Raw genomic sequence first — 19,716 nt, 5'->3', positions numbered from 1 at the left:
ATAAAATGAAAACAGCCCTTTCTTAATAGAAAATCTGGTACAGAATAATTGGCTTGACAAAGAATTCTTCTTCTTGGTATTCCAACAGGGTTAGGGCAGATTGTTTCCACTCCAGCTGTGAAGCAGCTGATGAGGCCCAAACTCATTTCCTGTTATTAATAGATACTCAAATATTAAGCGCTTGCATTACTTAGAAGCCATTGTAAACTTCTGATCCCACTAAATAGCTAAAATTAATGGATTTGCTCAGGAAAAAATGAGTACACCATTAGTAACTAAAAGTAATTTCATTTCAATTAGGATACAGACAATAATGCCCCATTAAGGTCACAAGTACTACCTTCTTTACGTAAGTACTATTATTATTATTCATAATTTGCTTAGAATGATAACAGTGAGAACTCTGCACTCAGAGTTTGGCAAAGGATAAAAATCATCAGCCAAGTTTCCATATCTGATGACCCTTGCTAAGCACTGAAAGAGTGCTAGCATGCAAGGATGCCGTTATTTTGAACATCAAATACTTCACTGTCACTAGCAGGATGGTGGTTATGGATGAATGGAAACTATCACATAAAACAATTAGAGGAGTTTTTATGAGCTGTTAATTCAAAATCAAAGTTAAATTGAATTTATTGTCATATGCACAAGTCCATGTTATGCACAGGTGCAATGAAAAACTTGCATGCATGCAACAGTACCACAGGGACATTGCAGCATTTGTAAGAAAAAATGTAAATTAAACATAAATTATACACAGTTTTTACAAGAGAAAAAAAACACAATTTGAACAAAGTCTAACTCTGCTCCTATGTCAGGTGGTTTAAAAAAAATATAGTCCATATTAATATAAATTGATCAGAGTTGTCATAGTATTGTAAACTGTAGTGATTAGGGTTTTGCTATTGGTTCAAGAGTTTGAAGGGGAATAGATGTTTTTCAGCCTGGTGGTGTAGGACTTCAGTGCCCCATAACACCATTGTTCTTGTTTCCATTGAGAATGGATTCAAGGTAGAGCTCCAAGTTCTTATTTCAGTAGCCAGAGATCAGCCTTCCCTAATCATTTGAGTAATGTAAGCTAAACTTGGCTCTTTCCATAATCATTAGATGTTTTATAATTTGTATGAACTTTATATGTAAAACAACTTAGTATTGCTGTTTCCAATGCTTGGATGTAAAGCCATCCAATACCTTACCTTGTAATTTTTTAAAACAACTTTTATTATGTAGTAGATTGGTTGGAAAATTAAAATGCAAACAGAGGTCATGTCTTTGCTAGCAAATGCACATTGTAATTATGTGTAATCCAATTTATATAATCTTAATTACGTAAGTAACTCAGTGTAGGACAAATTACAATGCAGAAGATAATCATTTATTTATAGAGTGATCAGAGCTAAAGATATTCTGTAGCATTTCTGAATCAGTTTTACTTTATACATATATTACCTTCTTTATGCAGATTCTTGGTTGTAAATAATTATTTTTGATTTTGATATCTTTAAGGTATTGTTAATTTTGTAAAACAATGGAATACTTTACAACATTGTTGCTTCAGACAATTTTTTAAAATATATATTTGCCAGTTGTCCTTCTGAAGATAACAGAGCAAATTTTGCCTTCCTATGTTTGGTTCAGGTGTTTGGAGCAGAAATAATTTGTGTAGTCTCATCGTGGCTACACCCAGCGTTTGCATCCTAGCAAATGGTTTTACTAGCTAGCTTCTTCTGCTCTTCATACTGCTTCAGAATCATCCTCAAATGCAAAGATAAACCCAACTACTTTTCTACAGTACAAACCATCTTTCCTTTCATAACAAATAAGCAAAGCTCCTGGTCTTCATTGTCCACAAGACTCAGACCTTTTAATGGCCTGTGTCCAGTACTTCCCTTCCATTCCCTAGGCAACTGGGATAAATTATAATGTTTCCCCTTGGCCTGTCCGAACTTAGACCTTTCCACGCATTGCATCTTTTCTCCTACTTTTCAAAGTAACCTTAAATCTCTAATCAAACTTTTAATCCAAAAGCAGTATCATTACCATCAACAAAGCTTGTCCTTTTATCCCCTTTTCTCAATGTCCAGTGTAAAACAATGATTTACTTCAAAATACTGCATTCACTGTTAACAATGCAGTCTCCTCTACTGTGGGGAAGCCAAACATGTACATTTTGAATGACCACACTGTACAAATCAATCTACAGGCATGAGCTCAATTTTCTGTTCAACATACTACTATAAAGTTAATTATCCATTATATTCTCACTCCCACTTCTGTGTCCTCTGCCTCCTTCACTTGTGAAGCTCAATATGAGCTCAAGAAACAGCAACTTGTCTTTTGACTGAGCACATTACAACCTTCTGGTATGTATGATTCCTGTATAAGATCAATCTCACTTTTACAACACACAAGTCAAAGTTTATTCAATATATGTACACTGTTATTTATTTATTTATCTATCTATTTATTTATTTTGCCTTCTATATTATGTATTGGATTGAACTGCTGCTGCTGTTAACATATTTCATGTCACATGCCGCTGATAATAAACTTGTTTCTGGTAGTTTATTGTCGCATGACCAAGAGCATGTATGCACAGATGCAAGGGCAAACTTACTTGCAGCACCATCACAGGTACATAACATCATGTAAGCAACATTCATAATAAAAAAAAACATAAATAATACGGAAATTTTTACAAGGAAGAACACAACTGGAAAAAATAGTGCCAAGTGATCAAAGTATTCATAGTCGCAAACATGAGGAAATCTGCAGATGCTGGAAATTCGTGTAGCTCAAAGTATTCATAGTTTTTCTGTGCCGCCAGGTTCAGGAACAGTTATCATCTCTTAACCATCAGCACTTGAAACAAAGGGGATAACTTCACATGCCCCATCTTTGAACTGTACCCACAACCTATGGATTCACTTTCACGGACTCTTCATCTCATGCACATTATATCTATTGCTTATTTATTATTGTTTCTATTTGTCCTTGCACAGTTTGGTGTTTTCTGCACTCTGGTTGAACACCCTAGGTCTTTCATTGATCCTTTTATGGTTATTATTCTATAGATTTACTGAATATGTCCATAAGAAAATGAATCTCAGGGTTGTATATGGTGACATATATGTACTTTGATAACAAATTTACTTTGAACTTTTCAACTTTGTTTCTATGCTGAGGTACTGATTAGAGTTGTGAAGGCTAGTTAAAGAAGTGAACAGCTGAGGAATGTAGCTCTTCTTCAACACAGCCATGTGTGGACTTGAGGCTTCCGCACCTCCTGCCAAAAGGAATGGATTAAGTTTCAGAAGGAAAAAGGCTGAGGCAAGGGTGGCGTCAGGCATTGTTATGGAAGTGGATCTCGGATATCTTAGTGATGATGCTGATATGGAGAATGAATCTCACCTCAGGGTTACAACTGATACCAACACTGTGAATGGCCTTATTACACTTCAAGTAAGTTATGCTTAGGACTTCAAACAATGGTTTGAAAAAATACTTGGCTCCTCTGATGTTGGGGCAGTAAAAAGTTCTCTCACAACTTCGTTGTTTTGGATTTAAAGTTCATTGGGAGTCAAGTTTGTTGCATTATGCACAGGAACATCACAGGGATACTGCATCATACAAGCATACAAGCAGTATTCACAAGTATTCAGTCTGACCTGCGTGAAGTCTGCACATCCCTCTGTGATCACATGGGCTTTCTCTGGTGCTTTCGTTTTGCCACACATCAAAAACGCATGGATTAGTTGATTAACTGGCCACTGCAACTTGCCCTTAATGTAGTAGTAGTAGTAGTAACAGAAACCAAGAAGAGCTGATATGAATATGTAAAAAGAAATGTACTTTATGGTTGGCATGAACTTAGTGGTGGAAAGGCCTGTCTTCATACACTAGGAATGACTCAGTGACGATAAGGGTCAAAACAGGCTCTACTGGGTACAACCAGGGATAACATTGTTTCTGTGGAATTTGTACTTTCCGACATTGCTATGAGCCAGCATACAGATTAGCAAAAGGAAAAGCCCAAAAATTGATCCTTGAGATAAGGTACATGCCATGGAAGAGAAGCTAATGTTGTTGACTTTTTTTGCCTGCAACAGTAGATTGCAATCGAACCAGGTCAGTGCACTGGCCATTGACAAGTGGGAATGGGAGCAAGGCATAGGGACAGATTACATGCTCAACCCAGTCACAGGCTTCCAGTAAATTGAAAAGGATGAAGATGAATTGATCACCTCTATCACAATCATATATGATATAAGCAGCTTTGACAGAAAGTTTTGTTGTCATGTGTGCACAGAAATCTGACTGGAAAAATTCTAGTGAATTTCAACATAACTTAGGTAGAAGGATAAATTGCTACAACGTATTTGAGAACTTTGGAGAGGAAAGTGAGATTGGAACTGATGATGGAGACTTAAGAGCCAAAGTTTGGAATTTTAGTGACAAAGAGAGTGCAGAATCTGGAATTTGAAACTACAAATGACACCTTGGCTCAAAATATCTATTTATGCCTTTTGCCTCCATAGATGCTATTTGACCCTTGAGTTTTTCAAATATTCTGTTTTATGTTTTAGATTTCTGGAAGAGAATGACAATGGCAGGTTTGAAGAAGAGTATGTGTTTATAAACTGCAAAGAAAATGGAACAGTATGTGGGCTCAAACATGTTGAGGCGAGAATTGACTTACCGGGCATCTGTAGACTCACTAATTCATTCAATAAACATTATGGGGAAATCTACTTTTCAGTCTTGAAACTTCAGCCAAGAATGGTTAACAATTTTGGTAAAGTGGTCAGTGTTTTTTTTCAGGATTATGATCAAATTCAGTATGTTTTTTGCCAAAAACACATAGCAGGTCCTGTAATCATTCATGATTTTAAGTAACAAGGTGATTTCACTTTGTTTATCAATTCTCAGAGGGAGTTTGAAAGAATTACCTATATCCTTAAATTGATCCTGAATCTTTTAATATAATTTCAGTTTTTCTGACCTTTGTTATTGAATTGTTGTAATTACTTTGATTCAAGCAACTTTCTTTAATTGTCATCTGTTTCAATGCTTCCAATGATAGCTTTGAGGTGCAAGTTCTATCATTTTTATGTCTAGACACATTAAGTTGAGGAATAATCTCTTAGGTACCTCTGTTCTTGCCCTGATATCATGATACAACATTTTTGTCTTTGATCTCATTTTTATTTATCTTTTTTAGAGTTATTCCCTGCAGTAAAACAGTTAATCCCTACTGCTGATTTTTATTGCTGTAACTACAATGTTTCCGATGGAAACCATATACTTTATTATTTGTGAGAGAAGAGGAAGCGAAAACCCACTACTCAGCTGTATTCTGAACATAGTATTGATTTTCACATTCAATATTTATTTTGTGAAGCCTACCTGCACTCACAATTCCCAACAATCAATTAAAAACTTGGAAATACCTGTATAATAACGAAATGACCTTTCTAATGACTGATCTAGAAAGCATTACATGTACTAAATGTCAGGCAGATTATTTGATAGTCATCATTTCCAAAAGCGAACAGCAAGAATCTAATAAAACTGAATTTTTTGCATCAAATAGTTGTTACGTAAAAAGTAGGGCTGCTGCCTCACAGGCTGGGTGATCCTGGTTCAATGCTGACCTCAGGCTCAGGAAGTGTGGAGACTGTATAGTCTTCCTGTGATCATGTGTATTTCTTTTAGGTGTTCTGGTATACTTTTACTTCCCACATTCTGAAAACACTTTTATCAGACACCGTAAAAAAAAAGCCTCTAGTGTGTAAATTGACTGGTAGAATCTGGGGAGAGCTGATAGAAATATGGGGGATATAAAATGAGTTTGGATAGGATTAGTGTAAATGGGTGCTTGATAGTTGGTGTGGACTCACTAGCTAAAGGTCAATTTACTCTGCTGTCTCTCTTTGACTGGATATATACTGTGTGCTTGAAATTGAATCATTGTGTCTTAACAATGCTCATCATAAAATCAGATAAAAAATAAAGATTATTTCTTTTTGGAAAGAGATGAATCTAATTGAACAGCATAGGCATGACGAACTGAATGATTTTGTTCTCTATTGTATCATTTTATGATGTCATGGCTTGCACCACCCTACCCTCCACACCCACATCCACACACACACACACACACACACAAATTTTTTTTTCAGAGTTTGGTTCCCCAGCAATTTTTGAATCCCATATGTGCACGGAGTTCAGTAGTCAGTAGCTCTGATTATTATTTTTCTGAAAGATCTCATCAATGACCAAATTCATTGAACTGCACTGTGATTTGATCTCACAGCCTGTGTTATGAGCCCAAGATTATAATCATTACAGAATCCTTACAAACGCTTCATGCTTTACTTCTATCAGCATTATATTTTCTGCACTGATAGTTTTGATGCAGATGGAATTCCCATGGTTACTGTACACATGAATGAAAAATATTTCACCATCAATCTCTCCCACAGAGCACATAAACATAGATATTTATGTATGTGTTAAATTTTCATATTTGGAGAAATATATTGTACTTTGACAAAACTATAAATGTATAACATAAAACAGTATATCAGATGATACGATAGTGCAGAGTTTTAACACAGTGCACTATCATATCATCAGTTCTGCAACACTTGATGCTTGTGCTGCTGAGGAATATGAATAAATGGATAACTTTATATACGTTACATAAATTGTTACAGTACAAAAGGAAATTATTAAATCCACTGTCACTCGGTTGCATTGCTGATAAAGTTGTCCATTCATTCTTATTCCCACACTGCTTAACATTGCAATATATTGCATTAGTTTTCATTTAGAGCATAAAATCTTGCTTCCCATAAACTTTCCATCAGGTTAAACACAACATGTTGCTGTCCATAAAACATTCAAGAAGCCCAGCTTTTGCAACAAAGCATCTTGAACCTAAAGAATTTGGCAAAGCTATTGTGCATCTCCTTAACATTCGCAAGAATGACAAGTTCTTCATTAGCAATGCATAGTTGGAATAGTAAGTTCCATGCCAATCCAATTACAGAAAATTAAATAATGAAAGACGAACATTGAGGAAGGCTAAGAGAAATAAACAAAATATTTCTCAAACTCTCCAGCAAAATATTCGCAAACTGAAGGAATAAGAATCCACTCAATATCAAAGAGATAGCTGGTCAGCAGTTAATCCTAGTCATGTTATAAAGTGTGTACTTGGACTACAATAAACAAACATTAACATTTTTGATTCATCTTGTTTATCTGGGATAAGTACAAGAATATTTGACCATTCAAAATGTTTGATTGTAAGTTGTTGGTGGAATACTGTTCCCTAACCATCGAGAGAGCAGATGATTTCAGAAGCTATACTATGGACTTCTGTTATTAACAGCATATGGATCTAAGGAAGTTGCTATCCAATTTGCACACAATGCCCAGCGTTGTTAACTTCTACTATTTGGAAAAACAATTCCAACCCATTCAGTTTTCTGTTTCAACCATGATGTCTGAAGACTTTTCATAAAAATAACTCAAAAGAGAGAAATTGAAGATAACATTTTCTTATCTTCCAGCACTGAACGCAATTCCCACGGTATTCAGTCCCAGGCAACAAAATTACTTTAACATTTCATAGTCATCTACAGTGGTTTAAAACCAGAACAAGATGTATAAAACAGTCAACAACAAAATGCATAGAGTGAAAAGATCATCGTTGGGCCCTAGTATTACAGACAAGTTGGTTATATCATCTCCGGAAAGTTATATGTATGGTGCAGAGCTGAGCAAAACTGGCAGCAATGAACAGCCACATTCAAAGTATTAAAGACTGAAATCTCTTCATATACCCAGGCTTCAGGTATGTTCATTTACAACAGACATGCATTTAAGGCTTCAAGGTTTGAATTGTTTTACAAGTGGGATAATTGTTTCCATGTCTAATTGTGATCCATTAAAAAGTCAATTATTTTCACAATAATCTTTCATCCTCATTTTCAAATCTGTCCACTGTCTCTTCCCCTCACTTCCTCTGTAATTTTCTAACCCTGTAACCCATTATGGACTCTGAATACTTCTACATTAGGCTTGTTGAAGATACTCGCGTTCTTTAGTCCCTTTAGTTAGCAGCCAAGCCTTTATCTGTAAAACATCTGGGCTCTGGAATTAAACTTCCCTAACTTCCTTTAAAGTGCTTCTTGAAACTTACTCTACATAAGCTGTTAGACATCTGTATGAACTCTAAGTGGCCCAGTGACAATTTTTGTCTGTTAATATTGATGTCTAACAGTTTACATCTTTACAGCTTTCATTGCAAAATAGATTCATTTTTACCCACCAGCATTTAACATATGCTGTGCTCAAGATTCAGTGGCTCCACGTAATGGATGTAAATGAACAAAAGTGAATGCAACTGCCTGCTAATCTTTGCACATTGACAACAAGGGACCAAAGAGGTTGACCTTTTTAAAAAAATTCCTGCCTGATCTGTCTTGATGACGTTTCACAGCACTAAATGATTGTAAAATGTTAAGAGATCACCGTCTCTTGGTAACAAGAATCATTGCTACTTAAGCCAGGAAGGCAGGTCTTGTGAAACAAGTTGGTCAGCTTGCCTTTGCGTTGTTTGTTTTTCAATTATAACCTGTACAGTGCATTTTACTGTCCAATTTTAACATGTTTTTACTCTCTTTTTAAAGAATCATAAGACAGAGTTGTTTCAAGGTTAAACAGCACACTACAAACATTCAAGAATAAAATGAATTCCATTTATAATGTCAGTAAAGGTCATGTTTACAGCCAATTCTATCATTTCCAATCCTGTTTGGTGACAAGTTTTCCAACTATCAGTTCAATTCATGGTCACTTGAAGTTAGGTATTTACATACTAAGTTGTTAGTGAAATTACTTATGGAAAGGTCAAATGAAACCTTCATTTTATGGCTTTTCATTTTGTTCTAAACAGAATGGCTCTTAAGGGAACACCAGATACAATACTTAAGAAAAATGGAAGAGCAATCAGCCAGAAGTAAAGGGATCACTCAATCTCATGTAAAATCAGAAGTATCACTGTCATCACCAATCTGACTGGAAACACAAGTTGAGCTAATTATCCACCCAATGCCTGGAATGAAAAATGCGAATCTGCTGCTGCAAGTTATTATCAAATTTCATTTCACTTAAGCAAAAAAGTAACAAGAGCAAGGATTGGGCAATGGAGAAGGTCGAAATACACATCCATTTAAATCTGTGCTTATTTGATCCCAGTTCTGTACTGATTTCTGACTAATTTCATTTAGAGTCTTTGTTTATACAGTTTGCCCAGAAATTCACTGAATTCTGATCAAAGTTCACCATGCTTTCCACAACCATGAATGCTTTGAGCATGACTAGGAGGGTTGGAATTTCAATGTATATATGCTAGCCGTTCTTGGAAAAGCCAAACAGGATATGACCCTATTTTCTCCATTCATGATTCCACAGAGCAAACGCAAAATGCAGGAGGGACACACAGCAGGTCATGTAGCATCCATGGAAAGCAGTAAACACTCGCCGTTTCGGGCCGAGACTCTTTAACAGGATTGGAAAAAAAATAAGAAGTCAGATTAAGAAGATGGAGGAGTGCAGGAAGAAGTACAAGGTGGTCAGTGATAGGTGAAACCGGGAGCAGAGGAGGGGAGTGAAGTAAAGAGCTGGGAAGTTGATTGGTGAAAGAGATAAAGGGCTGGAGGAGGGGGAAATCTGTTGGATAGGGTAGAAGATCATGGAGGAAAGGGAAGGAGGAGGAGCACCAGAGGGTGGTAATGGGCAGATAAGGAAAAAGTCGAGAGAGAGAAACAGGAATAGGAAATGGTGAAGGGGGAGGGGCAATCACAGAAAGTTTGAGAAATCAATGTTCATGTCGTCAGGTTGGAGGCTACATAGCTGGAATATAAGGTGTTGCTTCTCTAATCTGAGTGTCGCCTCATCATAGCAGTAGAGGAAGCCATGGACTGACATGTGAGAATGGGAATGGGAAGTGGAAATGAAATGGGTGGCTACAGTGAGATCCTGCTTTTTCTGGCAGACGTAGCAGTCTCCCAATCTACGTCGGGTCTCACAAAAACTGAGGAATTTATCTGGAGCTTAGTTCTTCAAATGAAATACTTACATACTGTAAGTGTCTAGGAATGTGTTCATTCAAATATATAATTCAACATTTATAGTACCCAGTTTTATATCCAGAAATCATGGGAAAACAGCTATAAATTTGAAGTTAGTGACATGGTCTGGTCCATGAAGTCCGCATTCTGGTTCACGGTCCGGTCCAGCGACCCTTGCTCCAGGTTTTCCTGTCTACCCTGTTTCTGTTCCTGTTGAGCACTAACTGAGGCAGCCGATTCTCGTTGGGGCTGCATAAATACCTCCAGAGACCAGGGCGCGGCTGCTGGAATGTTCTTGTCCTTTCTCCTTGTTTCCTTCCCCTGCCTTCTCATTCCTTGCCTGAAGCCTTGCCTTGTCTTGCCGGTAACTCTCGCCTCGCCTTGCCTGAAGTTCTTGTCTCGCCTTGCATTGTCTGAAGCCTTGGCTAGTCTTGTCGGTAACTCTCGCCTCGCCTCGCCTAAAGTCTTGTCTTGGAGCCACCTGGTACCTAGCTCCCTTTCTGTCCCTTGCCTCTGCTGGGTAAGCCAGGCCATATTGCCGTTACCCTGCGGTTGGTTCTGTCCCTTCCTGTCCCTTGTCCCCGTCGGGTGGAGTACCACACCCTGCCCAGGAATACCGTGCCCTGCTCAGGAGTACCGTGCCCTGCCCAGGAGGAGCTTCAAGACCCCTAGCCTCGAGCCGCGCCCCAAGGCAAGCTTCAAGGCCCCAAGCCTCAAGTCTCTAGCCAAGTCTCGCCTCAAGTCTTCAGCCTCCAGCCTCACCTCAAGTCTCTAGCCTCCAGCTTTGCCTCAGGTCTCCAGCCTCCAGCCTCCAGCCTCACCTCAAGCCTCAAGCCTGAAGACTCCAGCCTCATCCTGCCTGCCAGCCAAGTCATGTCCTTGCCTAGTTCTGGGGTCTGAGCCAGAGGCGAGACCTAGGTTCTAGGTCCTTGTCCAGTCTCTGGCTCGGAGTCCAAGCCTGGGCTCCTAGCTCTCTTGTCCAGTCCTGTTCGGGTTCCCGGTTTTCATGTCCATGTCCTAGCCCTCACACTGTATCCTAGTCCTGTCCCTAGTACCTCAGTGTCTGTGTCTTGCACTTGGGTCCGTTCCCAGCCACCTCGGTATGACAGTTACCTGAGAAAGTTATTGCCTTGAATCCATCTCTGCATAAAGGAAATGTAGAGATCACGATACCATGAAGTAGATTTGTTTTATTTATTAGTTCATGACAAATGGCCATCAGGGGCAAGGCTAGTACTTGTTAACAATGAGAAGCTGGCACTGAGCTCCTGTTTTGAACAACTGCATGATATTTAGCAAATTTAGGATAAAACATAATCAGCAATAAGAAAGCTCAAGATAAAATTGGATATTTGATTTAGTGTGCATTCTGAGTACTGCTATAGTTTGCTGTTAATAGAACACAACAACTGAAATACAATCAGGATTGCAGTGCAGGTGCCCTGTGCTGGAAATTATACTGGCTGTGACGTGATTCTGATAATTTTGTCTTGACAAGCATACTTTTTTTGTAATTTGGTACATTTGTGCAACTTTATAGAAGATAATCATATTTCTGTTTTCATTCAAACATATTTCTTGCATTTATAGTGGCAAATTATAAACAGTTAAACATGGGTTCCAGATTCTACCTGTGACCAGCATGATTTAAAACCACAGAGTGACTTTAGACTATGTTCAACTATTTATTACTTTCAAATGATAAGTACTAGTCATTTTCATAATGAATTAGACATCTGTTGATAACAAACAAAATCAGTTATGCCCAACAAAAAAAAAAGCAATCTGAAGAGTTTACTCATCAGTTGAATCTCATCATGTGGACTCGGACACGAGGATAGTTTTGTGCACAGTGCACACACTAAATCTTGAACCGACACCAAAGATTTCATTAAACTCAACAGTAAGTGGTCTGGGATGTATCTCATTTTGTTAGTGTTCCTTGATTTTGTTTGCGCAGGTATGGTTGATTCCACAGGGATTGCAATGATAGTGTAGAAGCTACCCCAATGTTTCTGTCTATACCATGTTATTTTATAATTATAAATTATGCTGAAATTGTACTTTATTTCTGCAATATTTTCGCTGTTTTGCTTTAACTAAATGTGGAATTAGGCATTAGCATTGCCAGACAATAAGGAGTTGGAGAGCATGGCAGTAAACCAAGAAGAAATCTTAAGAAATTTACACCTGGTGCAATTGCATCTTCTCTCAAATTCTACCAGTGGTAGTCATCACCACTCAGTAGCTGAATAAAAAAAAAGTCAAAATAAAGCAAAGCTCTTTCTTTTCTGTTTACTTCACTTCAATTAATCAGTATTCCTTGTTAACAGTGCTTAAAATGGTATAGTTTAATAAATGGTTAAGTGAAAAAAGTTATTAACAGTGATTAAGATGTGAAAATGATAGATCTATACAGAAAGCAATTTCTCTTAACTTTTCACTTCTTAGCTTCAAATGTAATTTCAAATGAATGTGGCTTCCCTCTTGTTCCCCAAATAAAGAAAAAAAGTTTTTCTATATTCATAGAAATCCTTTGAAGTTTTAGACATATCTACTAAATTGAATTCTAGCTTCTTTGTTTCAATTATCTCCCCATTCCTCATGAGCATATTTTCTCATCCAAGTATCAACCACCTGAATCTACTCCCTTCTCTCTTAAAGGCTCTGATATACATTCCATAATTGAGTGCTTGTCCCGTTTCTGAATATTGGATATCCTTTTAAATGATCAAATACACAAGGATAAGTTTTCATTCTGATTTCTGTGGTGCATATAATGTATGTTATTAGTAAAATAATGAAATACTGAGTGAAACTAAATACAACAGTATCTCTTGAAACTTGCTGTCTATAGATATGTTTATAGATTTGTATTGCAATATGCAACCAGATGCAAATTCTGTTGTGAAAATAATGGCTTTGGTTTTCTGTCCTTAACGAACTAGTTTGAGTGGTGTTTAGGAAATACATCAAGTACTCTGAAAGAAATAAAGAACACATGGCACGACTCTTTGGTGCTATCGTGGAAGGGACAGAAAAGGCCCTCTGGACAGTGTGTCTCAAATGGAAACATCTGATATTCAATGACTGCTTTCTCTTAGTACTTTTGGTTGTGTATGTGGCAACTGTATTGAGCCATATAGGTGCAGCTGTCAATGGTTGGCATACTTTAAATACATTTGCTGCCAAAAGTATTTTTTATTTGCCATTGTGACCCACTAAATGCCACATCATGACAGCTTATGGGTAACTTAAAATAAATTTCCTGCTTTTCTATATCCATGCCCAACAAACTTTGTTAAACTTTGACTAAACCAATTGCATTTACTATATGTTTTTGACAGGGTGCCAAGAGGGAGAAGTATGGGTGATGGATTAAGAGGGTAGGGTGAACATGAACCATATTGTGTGGGTGGAAAGAAGAAGCAGAGAAAGATTTCAGAGCGATGACGAGAAGTAAAATGTTGCAGGTAATCTAAATATAAATTGTGAGGTCCTGGGGACACGAATGAGATCACGATCTGACATGTACTGACCTTCTGTTAGAAGTTCTTGGAAGCTCTATAGGGAAGGGCTGTTCAGGTTGTTTAACTTCAAGTCCATGCCACAGGTGGAGCAAGAGGTGTTTGGGTGGGCTGTGGGGTGACAAGGATTGGGCGCAGGTGTAATATAGTTTTGAAGGTGATGTGCTCCGTTGACCACATAAAGTGAGATTTAGCTGCAATCCCAACAACTTGATTTCAGGCACAAGAGATTCTGAAGTTGTTGGAGATGGACTACAGATTCTCAATACCATTCTCAATGCTCCTTTTCCACTTTGAACACTATAGTCTGGAATTCTGATGAACTTATAGGGATATTATTTATTTTCATAGTGAATTTTAAAATATCCATGAATAATTTTCTCTTGAAACCTGATTTGTCCTTTCTATAATAGAGCTTAGAGTGTCTGTTTTGGGCTTCTGCAGTTGGGGTGGGAATGATGTTACCCTTCCATCTAACCACTGGAGTTGGCTGAGTATAGTTATGACATCTGTGTTGGTAATATCGCCTGGGAGAGGATGCTGATATTGGTCACTTATCCTTCCAGTGTACTTGAAAGATTTTGCAAAGACATTATTGATGTCATCTCTCCAGTTCCTTGTGTGGCCTGCTGTAGACAGCCCATATCTCAGTGTACAGGAGAACAGACATTACATTATCCAGTAGATTATGAGCATTGTGCCTGTCTGATGTCTTACACTCTTCTCAAATAGCCAAAGATTTGTTGGTGCACTGAAAGAAGTCAGCAAATTTAATCAGAAAGTTCTGTCATCTTTGAGATATGGCTTCCATGATAATGGGAGGCTGTCCACGATTTCCATCATGTTGTTGGGGAGGGTGAACTGTAGCATTGTGTACCCTAAACTGCTGTGTAGAGTACTATTCTTTCGCATTAGTTATCTGGAAGACCCATTCTCTCATATTCTTTAGTGGACAAATGGGTGATGATTAGGAGCTTGGTCTTGGGGCATACGTGTACATACTCTGTGTATGTTGCATATTAATGACTAATGCTGAGGGGAATATGGTTCTGATTTGGAGGTGATAAAGGCTGATAGTTTTCCTCTGGACCTGTATAGCTGCTCAACTCCAGAAGGGAGCTTTTTGGAGGCTGGTACATCAGTGCGTCAAGGAAGATATAGAAATGTTGGAGCCATTATTCAGCCTTGCTTGACACTGCTCTGCACTAAGATTCTGCTCTGAACCCGCAGGTTAGGATCTGAGCTTGTATGCAATCATGAAGCAACATATGAGAGGGAGATGATTATTTTGCAGGCAGCAAAATTTGAAAAAGCTGCTCCATAGCCCCTCTCAATAACATAGTTGAAGATCTTGTGCAAAGTTAGAAAAAGCTATTGGTTGTTGCAGCTCCCTACATTCCCCTTGGAGTTGATGCTCTGTGAGAATCATGTCCCTGTGGCTCTAGATGATTGGAATTCACACTGTGGTTCAGGGAGAAGTTCTTAAGCTACTGGGAGGAGATAGTTGAGGAGGACTCTGACATGAATGACTCTCCTCATGCAGATAACATGTACTTGCTGAAATCAGATTTCTCTCTAGTATCTGAAAACGGTTACCATAATGATTTCTCTAATATCTACTGACATATTCACACCACAATTACAGGGGAGTTGCTGTGCATCATACTGTCATGGGTGGGGTAATGCAGACTCATTGCGTTTTCCCATTCAGAGATGATATGTGTTAGCTATGCAGCAATTAAGTTTTATAATTATATTTGATGAAACGGAGTGTTGATTATGATAAAGCCATGTTCCAGCCATTTTGGCAGGAAGAGTTGGCTCCCTCTACTTGATTCTTTCTAATCATATTTCTTGAAACAAGAACTTCTCCCTTGAAGTCACATTTTGCTCGAACTGAATCAAATCAGATTCCTCAACTTCCTTCAGCAGATTCCATTTAAATACTGAATACACTTGAAGGGGATGATGGCCTCTCATACTGTACGCCAGGAATAATCTGCCCTCACTCATCCCTATTTTAAACCCAGGGAAGATTTCAAGACATTAACGCTGTCCAGCGCAGAGCAGAACTGCAGGGGCACTAGTAACAAGGTGGTCACACCTTGCTCAAAGGAAAATGAGCATTAGTCAGCTATTGTAAAAGGTTAGTTAATAGCATAACTAAATTAGTTTTAACGTAGGTAACTAACTATTGCAATTTCAAATGCGCAGCGACTATTTCCAATCTTGACAGAAGCATAAATATTGAATATACCTCAGTGGGAATTTTAAACAGTTGAAAGAAAACACACTTTAGCTGCGAATAATTTGAAAGGGAGGCAACTGAAAAATGTGGAAATGGTTCTCACTGGCACGCACACAAAAAAAGCACTTCAACCTGAGCCCTGGCAGGTCTGTACAATCTCGATGAGTCCTGTCCGTTCAATGGTATGTCGACTCCCAGCAACACATTTATTCAAGCACAGTGCCTTAAGACAATAAGAATCTAACACAACGCGACATTAATTTATCAACATGCAAGCAAATGCTCAAGGAAGAATGCAGCTGAGATGAGTGCTTTTAAAATCTATTTCAAGATCACTATGTATTCTTTGTTGAAGTCTGCAAGTCATCAGATCAGGGATATTCCACCTGACTGCGAGACTGGAGAATGGCCGTGGAACAGGGCAGAAAGCCAGACTTACCGCTCGTGTTCATAACGCAAACCTCCTTCACCCTCCTCCGCACCGAGATCACCAGTCACCTTACAAGTGTCAGGTCCCTGACGCTGACAGTCTCGGTGCTAGACGATAGATAATAGTTCCCTCTGTGATTTTATCATTTGTTTAAGGTGATAATCGTTCGAGCACCCGATTTCTCTCCCAGCTCCAATTTCTGGCTGTCAAGAGCCAACGGGATCTTTCTCTGTACAGTAGGGTGATGGACAAGGTCAAAGACTTGAAATAACCACACTGGGCTGGGCGTTCCCTCGTTGCCGATGATTTTCCCGACTCTAATCACAACACCGACACACAGCTCCTCGCCAGCACTGATTTGGAGACAACCTCCGGTTAATCCACCCACACACAATCATTAAGGATGTGCTCAAGACACAATCCCACAAGTGATCGTCTGCTGCTCGCCCTTCCTTGCAGCTATGCCGACCCGGCCGTTTCGCAGATGCACCGCAGCAGAATGGAGCTCCCCATCACATGCGAGCGGTCCGCTGTGCACGGAGTCATTGCTGGAATCGCCGTTGCCAAATCGTTGGGGGAAAAAAAGGCTTTTCAGTGAAGCTGAGGGAAAATGTCAGCACCGGGGAGAGGCGGCGAGCAGCGAAATACTGCCACCTGCTGCCTTACAGTCTTAAAACAACAGCGCGCTCTCACGTTGGAGCAGAGAGAGACATTCCGAAGCTCTTCTCGGCAGAGGTGAGCGTTTTCTGGTACCACCCACCAGTTAGGCACTGGCCAGGACGAAATGGTTAATCCGCAGTTTCAGCATGCCGGTGAGAAATTGAAATCACGGGCAGACACTAACCAGCGGCAAACGGCAATGAAAGCAAGACAAATTAAATTCTTGAACCCACAGATCGTCAAATGGACAAGCTTTTTCCAACTGTGGTAGGACATTCGCATAACGACTTACATGCGAACGAGCAGGAGTTGGCCATCCACCACACATCAACATCCTGGCTGATCTTCTACCTCATTGCCCTTTTCTTTCACCACCTCTTCTGATTTCTGTAATATGGAGAGACCACTGCACAGGATTGAAAAGAAGAAAGCAGCAGAGGGTTGCAAGTTCAGCCAGCTCCATTGTGGGCACTACTCTCCCCACCATAGAGGACTTCTTCAAAGAGTGATACCTCAAAAAGGCAGCATCCGCTATTAACGTGTGATTTTAATGGGTTTGCTGAATGCAAAATTCTCAACTCAAAAGAAAATCTTAAGCCCTAACTGATATGGATAGCTATGGGTACCCTCACTAAGTTGAGATTATACTATAGCTACCTACTTTTCAAAGGTTGTCACTTCACCGTTAATTCTCCATGGTGAGTTTAGCTGTCAATACCCACTATTTGAGTGATGGGTCCCCCTTCTCTAGCAAGGAGGTGGTACTTCCAACTAGCAAAGTAGTTTAAACACAGTCCATTTAGTTTTAGTGGCATACATTTAAATTTAGGTAAAATTCTTAAAAAGCATCTAAAACTGGCAGAAGTTTTCCATCTCATGAAAGATTTCCAAATTGCAAGCAATTTCTAAAACACAAAGAATTTCTAGGACACAGGTACATTCCTATAAACTAGAATGACATACCAATGAGTTGCAAGTGAACAAGTCATTCATCACAGAAATCAAAGGTAAAGGAATGGATTCTAGTTCACCCAAACTTTGTCATTCTTCTTGTTTTTCATTGACCATTCCTAATAAACCTAAATGCTGTCTTATACCTGTACTGTTTCTGCCACTAAGGTGACTTCACACATACAGTATGTGATTTTTTTTTCAGATACTTTTTTTACACAGGGTTTCTCGAGTTTCCAAACACCGAAAATTAATGCTGTGAAGCTGACTCTCTGAGTACATAAATCCTCCAATTATTGATCATATCAGTTGCCTGGTGTGCTAAGTGATGGTATCAATCTGGACTGCAAGCTTGCTTAAACTAAATAACTTAGCTACTGTTGTCTGGTTTGATTCAGGCCAATTACCATAACTCCATTGTCTTACACTGCATCTCGAGCAGCCGCATGTTGTGTGCCAGCAGTGGGTGCTCTATAGAAAGTGCTGTTTGTTTGCAAAGCTGTCATTTTAACTTCAGACTGATTATTACTTTCCATTTACATTAAGAACTGTAGGCTGGTTCTTGTTTATGACAATAAGCTGTACAAAGAATATTGGTTGGAAGTTTAACTTACTCAGAAACAACTTCTTGATCTCTCTAACACCTGCTGTGACAGAAAAGGCCACCCAAACCTGAACACTGAATACTCATCACAAAAGACCCCCACCACCCAGGACATACCCTCATTGCTACCATCAGAGAGAAGCCTGAAGACACATGGTCAACATTTTAGGGACTGCTTCTTCTCCTATACCATCAGATTGCTGAACGGATGTACCTATGAATACTACTTCATTATCCTTGCTCTCTTTTTGCACTACTTACTTAATTTGCATATTTATATTTTTTCTTATCATAATTTATAGTATATTCTATGTTCTGCGTCGTACTGCTGCTGCAAACCATCAAATTTCATGACATATGTCAGTGGTAATAAACTTGATTCTGATCTCCCGAAATTTAATAATACGCAACAGCAAAGGTAGAGAATTCAAAGATTCGTCATTCTCTGAGTGAAGAAATTCCTCATCTTTGTTCCAAACAGCCTTATCCTTGTGACCAAACCAGAACCACTAATTCTTGACTCCTCAACCTGGGGAAGAAGTCTCCCTGCATCCAGTCTGTATATCCCTGTCAGAATCTTGCAAGCTTTGATGTGTTGTGGCAAGTACTACTGTAGCAACTTTATAGAGTACCTTCATCCTCCCCATATGTGTTCACTGATGCTTGTTCAATGAAAAACGGAAATACGTCTTGCAATCATATAATAAAGGCACAAGTGGGATGGCAAGGCTGCAATCTGGAGCAAAAGCAAATGGCCTGAGGGACTCAGCAGGTCAGGCAGCATCTGTGGAGTCAAGAAGAAAAGCAGACTGTCTACTTGCCTCCAAGGATGCTGCTTGACCGGTTGAGTTTCTCCAGTAGTTTGTCTTTCCAATCCTCACATTTATATAAGATCTGCAACCTAATGAAGTGTTTCATGTAAAGGCATTGTACCAGTACCTAAGCAAGGAAGGAGTGAAGAATAGGAAGCTGCTAACCAGCCAGCCTGATGTCAATAGTGGAGAAAACGTTGGAATCTATTTGGAAGGGAGTGCAAAAACATAATGCAATAACAAGGTCGGGAAAAGTAGACTTGCATATAAGAAAGTGAAATGATATTTGACATTCTGCATTAGAGGTTTTTGAGATTTTCATTAACAGGACGGCTAAGT

General features: G+C 38.9%; 1 protein-coding gene across 10 annotated transcripts in view; it reads right to left on the bottom strand.

The window, feature by feature from the left end:
* Positions 1–17,265, bottom strand: part of ablim3 (actin binding LIM protein family, member 3) — a 331,288-nt gene extending 314,023 nt beyond the window's left edge. For 9 of the 10 annotated variants that reach the window (XM_063053520.1, XM_063053523.1, XM_063053529.1 and 6 more), the window contains exon 1: positions 16,360–17,265. In XM_063053520.1, the coding sequence (XP_062909590.1) occupies positions 16,360–16,372 (13 nt within the window). In that variant the 5' untranslated portion in view covers positions 16,373–17,265. The remainder of the gene's footprint in view (positions 1–16,359) is intronic. The other variant, XM_063053524.1, reaches the window with a different exon arrangement.
* Positions 17,266–19,716: the final 2,451 nt, after the last annotated feature.

The sequence above is a fragment of the Mobula hypostoma genome, chromosome 7, assembly GCF_963921235.1.
Source record: "Mobula hypostoma chromosome 7, sMobHyp1.1, whole genome shotgun sequence".
NCBI lineage: Eukaryota > Metazoa > Chordata > Chondrichthyes > Myliobatiformes > Myliobatidae > Mobula > Mobula hypostoma.
Note: the sequence above shows the minus strand (reverse complement) of the source record. Positions and strands in the feature narration are given on the sequence as shown.